At 59.7% G+C, this 9,848-nt stretch overlaps 2 protein-coding genes across 2 annotated transcripts in view; one reads left to right on the top strand and one right to left on the bottom strand.

Annotated features, from left to right (window-relative positions):
• Positions 1-522: 522 nt before the first annotated feature.
• On the top strand, positions 523-6,264 carry Ccdc86 (coiled-coil domain containing 86). The gene is made up of 4 exons (XM_047518209.1): positions 523-1,369; positions 3,811-3,940; positions 5,613-5,687; positions 5,867-6,264. The coding sequence occupies exons 1-4, from the start codon at positions 606-608 to the stop codon at positions 5,984-5,986; spliced, it is 1,089 nt and encodes a 362-aa protein (XP_047374165.1). The 5' UTR covers positions 523-605; the 3' UTR covers positions 5,987-6,264.
• Ptgdr2 (prostaglandin D2 receptor 2) overlaps positions 3,111-9,848 on the bottom strand; it is a 9,328-nt gene continuing 2,590 nt past the window's right edge. The window contains exon 3 of the mRNA XM_047518208.1: positions 3,111-9,848. This exon is cut by the window's right edge and continues 410 nt beyond it. Coding sequence (XP_047374164.1) covers positions 9,036-9,848 — 813 coding nt within the window. The 3' untranslated portion in view covers positions 3,111-9,035.

The following is a 9,848-nucleotide window of genomic DNA, read 5'->3' as shown; positions in this document are numbered from 1 at the left end:
TTCACTCAAAGACGTTTCAGTTGTTGGCAAGGGACAGTCATGGATTGAATACTTAAGGGCAGAATGGGAGAAGGAGACGGGAACGGTGCGCACATTTAACACAGACTTAGATTTTCCACCTCGGGGGGCCCGTCAGGGCCATTTTAGCTGCACTAAGCTGAAGCAAAATCACCAGATCACAAAAGAGAAACAGGCCCGTGGCCAACTGCACGGGAGTTAGCGGCATTTCCATTCGGTCTCGCCCAGCGACTCCTCGAACCGTTTCCAATTCTCTTCTCTACCAGAAATGGTCCCCTGTCCCCTTCCCTTCTCTGCCTGCGAACCCTCTTTTCAACCCAGAAAACGATGCTCGCGAAGGCAAAGGTGAAACCCACCCAAAGGACTCGTGGGTTGCGGCTGAGCCCACGCGCACTGCGCATGCGTCCGCTAAGCTCTGCCCCCGCCGGGCCGGGCCGACGGCCCCGCCTCTCCGCCCCTCACCAACATGGCCACCCCGGCGACAGCCCTTCCTTCCCCGCACGGCCGGGGTGTCTCCGACGTCATAGGAAGGCGCCGCCGGCGGAGGCCGCACGTGGGCTCGGGTTTGGAAACTTTCGGGCTGGGCCATGGATACGCCGCTTAGACGCAGCCGGCGGCTGGAGGGCCTAAAGCCGGAAGCCCCCGAGAGCCTCGCCTCAGTTTCGCGGGCGAGACGGGCCCTTGTGGAGTTCGAGTCGAACCCAGAAGAAACGCGGGAGCCCGGGTCTCCTCTCGGTGTGCGGTCACTTGGCCTAGAGTCTCCCCGACGCCAGCCGGGGACAAGCCCGGGATCACCCAGCCTGCCGCAGCGTGCAGACTTGGGGTCCCCCCGAAGACAGCCAGAGCCGGGCCCAGAGTCCCCCCAGCATCGGCAAGAGCCCCGCCTGGGGTCGCCTCGCAGACAGCCAGAGTCGAGTCCCGAATCCCGTCAGCCTCAGCCAAAGCCGAGTGAGGAGTCGCCAAAGTGCCCCCAGGACCGAGGAGAGCTGGACTCGGAGCTGGCCCACAGTAAGGAGGAGCCGGCCCCGGCCTCCCCCGCACATCAGCTGCAGCCGGGAGCAGGGTCACCAGAGCCCTACCCGGGTCAACAAGCGCCGGGTCCCGAACCCTCGCAACCACCACAGGAGCTGACGCCCCCAGCCCCCGACTCCCCCGGGAGCCAGCATGAGCCAAGCAAGCCGCCTCCATCCGGAGGGACGGTGACAGGCGGCCTCAGCGCAAAGAAGCGAAATGGATCTTCAACGCAGGCCCCAGCGTCCAAGAAGTTGAAGAAGGAGCAGGAGGAGCTTCCTGTCATCCCTAAGGGGAAGCCCAAATCCGGGCGGGTATGGAAGGACCGCTCCAAGAAGAGGTGAAGTGGGGGGCAGCATGGCGGGGGTGGGATTCTTTATGTGTTTGGACCCTGCCGCAACCCCGAGGCGGCCCCAGAGCTTGCTTCAGTGAGGTTGTCCCCAAACAGGTGATCAAAGTCAGGATGTGATCAAAATGTCTGGGATCCCAAGAGGGTGAGACCAGACCCTCAGAGGTCATTTCCATGGTTTCTTTCCCGGGTCTTTGTGGATCTCCCCTACAGCACCTAAGCCCCATATTCATTCAGTAGACCTTTCCCATTGTCTGCCATCTCTACCAGGGAGGCAGAGGCAAGTAAACCAGCCATTACTTGGAGAAAAGCAGTGAGGCCTTCACCACTAACATCTATTTGCAGTTATTTGCCCTTATGATAAAAAATAAAAATATTACCGAGCACTGATTACATAGGATGGTGTGCTCTTCCATGAGGATTGGCCGGGGAAGAGCCTTTCAAACACAAACAGGGTGCCATTGCATTAAGTCTGCACCTTGGCCCAGTGGAGCAGGTCTGTGTCTGAGGAAACAGGCTAAATGAGTGGTAGACAGAGAGAGAGGCTTTGAAGCTGGAGTGGCTGGAGAAGTGGCTGGTGGCACTGCCCTTCCTGCCCGTCCCAGCAGGTTATAGAATATGGCCACATCCAACCCTGAGGGCATTGGTTCCAGTGGGAAGAGGATGAGCAAGTCAAGCTTGAGGAAAGTTGGGTCCTGGCACTGGGACAGCCCAGGGGAAGGATGAGCCTACTGAGCAGGAGTGGGCTGGGCCCATGCACAGGTGAGGGAGAGAGGGGCAGGGAAGGCCATTGGTCCCAGCTGCCTGCCCCAGCTGACATCCCTTTACACGCTCAGGCATGATTCTCATCTCCATGAGGGACAGTGAAGCCTCCGAAGCTGCCTCACCCAGGGTCACACAGGCAGTAGGCAGTGAACTCGGGCTTGCATCCAGGCCTGTTGTCCTCCGATGTCCAGATAGGACCCTGAACTGGACTGTCCCAACGCATGAGCCATCTGCCACATGTACCTATTTAAATTAATTGGAGGTGAATGAAATCTGGATTTACTTTCTCAACCCCAAGCACAGTTCAGGTGCTGTGCAGCCACCTATGAGTGGAGGCCTCCCTACTGGACAGCGCAGAGGTGAGCATTTCTACCCTCACAGAAAGTTCACCCGACACCACTGTGTCCTGTGGCCCTGGTGACTCCAGGCTCCCTCCACCTTGTCCCTTCAGGGTTCTCGTAACCAGTGTGGGAAGCCCAGCTTTAAGACCAGGGCGGAGGTCCCGGCAGCCCGCACTCTTCTGTGTGTAGAGGTCGGGTCTAGAGCAGCAGGCCCTGGGGACGGGAGAGGGCGCGCTGGGGCCAGAGGCTGGCATTGCAGTGGGAGGGGGCAGAACCAGGCTCTCCATGGAGGGGCCTGGCGTCAAGTGCTGGGCTGCCTGTGCCCAACCCCCTGGAAGGGGGAGGGTGACCCAGAAGAGCAGCGTCGCCCCTTCCCGTGCACGGGATCCACTTTGCCCAGCGTGCACTCGGGCCGTCAGGGGCTGGCACGGTTTGGGGCATGCTACCATGGGTGTGGGGAAACAGGAACTTTTTCACCCCCTCAGAAGAAATTAGTGCGGGGAGCAGGAGGGCCACTGTGAGAGGATCTGCAGAGGAGCCTTGGGAAACAGGGAAAGGGCCAGACTGGGAGTGAACAGTGACAGGAGAAGGACTGAGCTGGAGGCTTGTTTTCACTTTGTGTCTGCTTTTTATGAGGGAAATTCTCGAGCACACAGACAGGGAGCGCACAGGGTCACGACCCCCACGTTCCCATCACCAGCTTTGACGCTCTCGGCGTTTTAGTGGCCTCACGTCATCTTCGTCCTCCGCGTTTTCTCTCCCCCTGTTTCCTGGAATATTTTAAAGCCCGTACACTCCCGCAGGACGCTTCCTTGGAGAACATGGCATTCCTCCTATGACTCTCGAAGATTGCCACTCTTTAGAGGGTCCCTACTTCCTTGAACTCCCCTAACCCACCCCACCTTCGCATGCCCCAGCCAGGGGGAGAGGCCCTGCCCAGCCTCGCCTTGGGAAATGGGATGGCGGCCCACAGGGAGTGAAGGCCCCATTACTCGCACGTTCTCACACCTGGCGGAAGTAGAACTTGACAGCAGAGGCCAAGGCACCTGGACCTGGCAGTCACCAGTGGGTTCGTGTGCTAACCGCCACTCAGGAACAAGGGGTCCCTGGGCGGTTTTGGCCTCTCTCAGCCTTGGTCTGCTCCGCTGTAAGATGGAGAGAATGAGAGTGCCCCCTCAGGCACAGAGCCGGCATGACCGGAGGGCGGCCCCGCAGGTGGAGGTGACTCAGACTGGCTTCTGGAAGAAGGCCCAGAGCCCAGAGTGATGGCAGAGGGGGCAGGAGCAGCGGCCCACAGACCCTGCAAGCCCCTGCTTTCCCCTCCAGGTTCTCCCAGATGGTTCAGGACAAGCCCCTGCGCACATCCTGGCAGCGGAAGATGAAGGAGCGACAGGAGAGGAAGCTGACCAAGGACTTCGCCCGGCACCTGCAGGAGGAGAAGGAGAGGCGCCGGCAGGTGAGAGGCCAGCCAGGCTGAGGCCGCAGCTCCGGAGGGCTGACTTGGTCATGAGACCTTGCGCCCCAGGAGCCCCCAACCCGAGAAGCAGAGAGCAGTGTGGACCCACAGGGTGGGGAGTGCAGTAAGTCACCCAGCCCACCTGGGCTGTGGGTCAGGAATGGGCAGGAGGCCCAGAAGTGGGGTGCGGGGGCCCTGAAAGAAGCCCCAGGAGGCCCTCGCTGGTGTAGGAGCATCCAGTGAGATGTGATCAGGGTCCTTTCCCCAGGACCTGCCCAGCTGGGAAAATCTTGTCCCCAGCTTTGCTGCTGTCATTCAAGAAGTGGCTTCCGCACACCAGCACATGGACAGTTCCACACTTTTCCTCTAGTTCTCTCATGTCACTCATCCCAGAGCCGGAAATGTCCATCAGAGGCTCACACCCCATGCCCCACATCTTCAGTCTCCAGGAAGTAAAGGGCCCCAGCTTCACCCGCATCACCAGGGCCTCTCAGTGGGAGTGGAGAGGGCACTCAGCAGGCAGCATCCAAAGGAGCCCGGTGGTGGCTGCACTGGGCACAGTGCTGTCCCCAGCACCAGAGTTATTGGGGATCCTGCCCATCAGGTGACCCCAGGGTGCAGGAGGAGCACTGAACCAGGGTCAGACAAGTCACCCCTCCTGTTGAGTGGGCCCAGGTCAGCCTGTGGCAAGACCCTAGGGACAGCGTGGCTACGCCCGTGTGCTGAGACCTTACCTCACTTCCTGTGCAGCCCTGGCCGCCCCTTGAGCAAGACAGTGTCTTCTCCCCAGCCCAGACTCCCCTTGATACCGCAGGAGCCCAGGTCTCACTTCCCCTTTCTCTCCAGGGGCCCAGACTATCCCACTACTCCAAGTTAACAAAGCCAGGAGAGGCCCCTGACCATGCAGCAGCCTGGGCGCTGACGTCCCCACCCTGGACCTGCCAGGGGACCCTCAGTGCAGCCAAAGAGCCTGGCTTAATTGCTAGGACAGACTCGATCTAGGTTCCGAGAGTCCCGACAGCCAGTGCTGTTTAAGACCTGCGAGTGTGCTCGTGCACTGACGGCACAGATAGGAGCTGGGCACTGGGGTTGCCTTGCTTTAAATATGGGGGAGCTGAGGCACTTACCTGTCTAGCAGAGTTACCTGTCGCAGTCAAGCCTCAAACCTGGGCCAGACCCCCAGAGCCTCTCTGGGCAGCTCCTCCCAGCCCCAGCCCCACCTGGGAACACCGCCAGAGCCCAGCCCCACCCTGGCCTTAATTTTATGGCACTTGGACCTGGGGGAGAGGGAGACCCTGGGAAGGTGGGAATGAGGGATCCACCTCCCTCAGCGCTGATGAGCAGCGTGGTGGAGGGCCTGCTCCCTGCACGCGTGTGACTCCAGGGAGGGAGCCACCCAGTCTTCCTGTCTCACCCCTTTCTCAGCTGTCTGTCCAGGTACCCTCCTTCTAATGTGGGGTCGGGCACCTCCAGCACATGGGCATCCGGACACCAGGCCCATGGCACAGGTGTTGCTCTCTGGTCCTCCCCGGTGGTCCCCAGGTCCCCCGAGCTCATACCACCAGAAGCAACGTGGAGCCAGCTGGGAGTCCTTACCCCACTCACTGGGCTGGGACCTGAGGGACCAGGTCACCTTAGCTCCCAGCCTCAGTTCCTTCTCCTGTGTGTCCAGGAGAAGAAGCAGCGCCGGGCTGAGAACCTGAGGCGCCGCCTGGAGAACGAGCGGAAGGCTGAGATCGTCCAAGTGGTGAGTGTCCCCCTCCCACGGGCCAGGAGCAGACATGGCTGGGCCAGGCCTTTGAGATGCCCTGCCCCATGCCCTGCTTCTTCTGCCATCCCAGCCCCCTGCAGTGCCTTCCCTTTCCCACAGGGACAGGGACAGAGGCCCTAGCCACCCTAATGACTTCCCCTTCTACCACCCCCCAGATCCGAAACCCTGCCAAGCTCAAGCGGGCAAAGAAGAAGCAGCTGCGCTCCATTCAGAAGCGGGACACGCTGGCCCTGCTGCAGAAACAGCCACCTCAGCGGCCGGCAGCCAAGGTCTGAACTGCGGACAGCCCCAAGGGCCCCCAAGACCAACAGTCACATCAGACACAGCCATCTGGCCCCTCAGGCCAGTAGTCAGACACCTCTGCTGGAGCCAGCACTCCAGCCAGCGGCCTCAAGACAGGGACTTCGCCCTGGACAGGACTCCTGGGCCTTTGAGGGGTCTTGGGCAGGTTTCTGGGGGACAGGCTGCGGGCGGGAAGAGGTTCCGCTCCCTCTCCTTCCTCGTCCTCCAAGTACCTGCCGACCAAGAACAGTAAATTCTGGTTTCTCATTGAGCTCGCAGTGCATGTCCTGTCTGAGGGTCCTGGATCCAACCCAAGCCTGGAGGCCACCAGTCAGGGCCCAGGTCCCCCACACTCTCCCAGAGGCTACCTCTGCACGCCACTAACTCTGTCCCCCAGCAGACGGAATCAGGCTGCTCCCTATGCAATGCTGAAAGATTGACATGGGGAGACTACAGGAAGCAGAGTTTCTCTATCAGCCGCTCCTTTTCCCCTACACCACAAGTCCCAAAGAGCTAAGCCATGCCAATCTGGTCTACAACGAAAATATTGAACACCTCTGGTATACAGGTGCAACTCTAGGCACCAGGGAATACAGACAACAGACCAGGGTCCCGGCCTCGGGGAGCTCTCCTGATGGGTAAACAAGACAAGTGAAGTCCATGGTGTGTCCGGTGGGAAAGTGAGAAAAGCGGGAAGCTAGGAGGCTGCAGGGGCGACATCTGTCAGTTGGTGGTGCACCTGTGGGCTGCCCCTGCCTGGCACCCAGAATTCACAGCTGGCCACCCTGGCCCTCGGCGACCCCAGATCCCAAAACTTGCACATTGCTGCTCTTCCACTGGTGTTCCGTCCACCAGACAAACGTACTGGCACCAGCCGTCAGTCCCTGGCATGCAGCGCAGGGACAGCAGTCTGCCCTCCAGGCCATGGTGGGCGGAGGTACCAGGGACCATGCAGTGGAAGTGCTGTGCAGGCTACAAGCTGCCCTCCCGCCCACCCCCCCATGCGGTCAAGTGGCAGGTGCTGCAGAGACCTTGAGGTTACCTGTGCCCGGAAGGCATCTTGCAGAATGCCAGTGCTGCCCAGGCTCGGGAAGCTACGGTCAGGTTGGCTAGGAGACGTCATGTGCTGTAAACTGCTGCATGCCCACTGGACTTTGATGAGCCAGGTTTCCCAAGCACTTGCCCATGGCACCCCTGCTTCTCCCACCCGTGAGCACGTTGGGCAATCCTGGGTCACCCGGCTAGAGACTGGCTCTGAGGAAGCTGCTCCTGGAGTAGCTTGGGTAGGTCTTGGGTGTGCTTTCACGCAGCCGAACAGGGTGCAGACCCTGCACACTTAAGCTCCCTGACCCACAAGGAGCTGACCCCGAAGATGGCAGAAGAAAGCATTTGCTCACACGTTGGCCGAGTAGCTAAACGGAAGGCCTGAAAGTGGAATGGTGCTTCTCAAACCTTTTTCTCAGATTACTCCAAAAATGTGTCACCAGTCCAATGTAAAACTATCCTCCCCGCCCCCACAGTCCCAGCAGCTGGTAAGCTACACGAACTGTATCACCTGATGGGGTCTGGCAGGATCTGGGTACCCCATTTAACAGTCTTGAGGGATGCTGGAACCTTTAAGAGACGGAGCCCAGTGGGAGGTGACGGGGTCGTGGGGGCCACCAGCCCTGGAAAACAATCAATGCCCATCTCATGAGAGTGGGTGGGGTGTCATGGGACTGGACTGGTTGCTGTGAGACAGGATTATTATAAAGTGGGCTCAGCTCTCTCAGCTGGCTGTCCTGCTTCCTCTACTACCCTGTGACTCTCTCACTCCATCTGTCTCTGTCGCTGTCGGTGTGTCTCCCTCATGCATCTTCTTCCTTGTGTGCCAGCCTTTACCGAGCTGGAGAATAGGCTTCCCACCTGACGATGAACAAGCACGAGCCCTCACTACAAACTAAACTGATGCTGGCACCATCCTCTTGAACTTCTCTGCCTCCAAAAAGTCAGCCAAAACAAACATCTTCCCTTTATAAGGTAACCAGCTTCAGGTATTTTGTTATAGCAACAGAAAGTAGACCAAGACATCACCTAATTTATCTGGTAGTTCCAAAAAAGACAGAAAACAGCTGTGTATTAGATCACTGCAAATCATTCTGTCCACCCTGGCTCTCAGAAGAATAGCTAAAAGGAGGTGCTCCACTTGCATCTCAGGCTTGTTCTCATATCGGACAGAAAACCATCAAGGGGGGATCCCAAGATCTCTCCCTAAAAATACCTACAGCTCCAAAAACCGCAGCAAGAAAAGTCCGACCTGACATTAATGCTTCAAGTCATTCCTCACATGTCCCAGAGGAGTGCATTCTCCTGGAGCAACACACAGGGCAGCTTCTCTCCCCCTCTGCCCTTTCTAAGAGGAGGACTGGTACATCTAATGACTGCAATCTGTGTCAAGGACCTGGGCAGGGTCAGGGAACCCTGCTTTCCTTTCCTTCAGGTCTGTCTGCCTAGAGAGAGCATATCCCACAGGCCCCAGGGAGTGGACCTGATCTTGTTCAATATGCTGCTAAATCTAATTTGGGAGAGGAAGTAAGTCTACCTGTTGAGATACACTCTCTAAATTCTTTGAACATAAAGTGATATTTTGATCTCTTTAAAAAAAAAAATTGGGCTCAGGGGGTTGCAGCACTGGGACTCTTCTTGCTAGTTTAGGAAGTCTACTGTGAGCTCAGCCTCCGTTACTCCGAGGGAGGTCCTCGGACCTGCAGCACTTGGTGACTGCCTGGGAGGTGTTAGAAGCGCAGAAGCTCCGCGCCCCGCCCCCACCCCCTGAAGCTACACTCCGGCAGGATCCCTGGGTGATTTATGGGCACAGCAGGGTTTGCAAAGCTCGGTTTCAACTCAGTCGTTTCTGGAAAAAAGTCACCCAGGGCACTTCAACACGCTGATTCCGAAGCACTTCCGAGGCTGCAGTCCAGGAGTCTACCCTTCATGGGTGACCTCTGCCCTGGGCAGAAAGAAGGTCCGACCCCTGCGATCCGGACCGCGCAGGCCACTCGGCTAATCGGAGGTGGTGCTCAGCGCCCGGTTGAGGGGACCGCTCTCGTCCTGGGATCGCGCCCGGTCCCTCTGCGGGGACGCTGCACCACCGCCTCGCAGCCAGCGGAGGAAGCGCGCGGGGCGGAGAGGGGGCGCGAGGCGGCCGGCGAGCGAGAGCGAGGAGCTGGTGGTGGCGGTGGAGGAGGCGCGGCGGCGGCGGCTGCCCGCCCCACCGCCCAGCTCGCTGTCGTCCACCAGCACGCTCTCGAGCACTGTGCGCAGCGAGCGCCGCAGCTTGCGCACCACGTCGGGGCAGGTGAGCACGTACAGCAGCGGGTTGACCACGCTGTTGATGAAAGCCAGGCTGGTGACGAAGGGCAGCCCGCGCCACGCGAGCGGCCGCAGCGCGGGAGCTGAGTGGGCCCGCGCCTCCAGCAGGCTGAAGACGTGGTAGGGCCCCCAGCAGAGCACGAAGGCCACCACGATGGCCGCCACCAAGCGCACGAATCGACCCGGCCGCCGGCGGCCGCGGTGGCGCAGCTGCACACTCACGGCCGCGTGGCTGGAGGCGATGATCGTCAGCGGCACCACGAAGGCCAGCAGGAACTTGCTGACGGCCAGGGCCGTCTGGCGCCAGTTGCACGTGGCGTCGCGGTCGGGACCGGGGTTCAGGAGCAGCATGTTGTAGTAGCACATGATGCGCCCGTCCAGCCGCGGGATGGTGTCCCGGAACACGAAATAGGGCGCGGTGTTGAACACGGCCAGGACCCAAAGCACCAGGCAGACCCTGTGGGCGGCAGCCACGGAGCGGTGGTTCTGCGCCCACACTGGCCG

Source organism: Sciurus carolinensis, chromosome 11 (assembly GCF_902686445.1).
Source record: "Sciurus carolinensis chromosome 11, mSciCar1.2, whole genome shotgun sequence".
NCBI lineage: Eukaryota > Metazoa > Chordata > Mammalia > Rodentia > Sciuridae > Sciurus > Sciurus carolinensis.
This window is presented reverse-complemented; position numbering and strand designations above follow the sequence as displayed.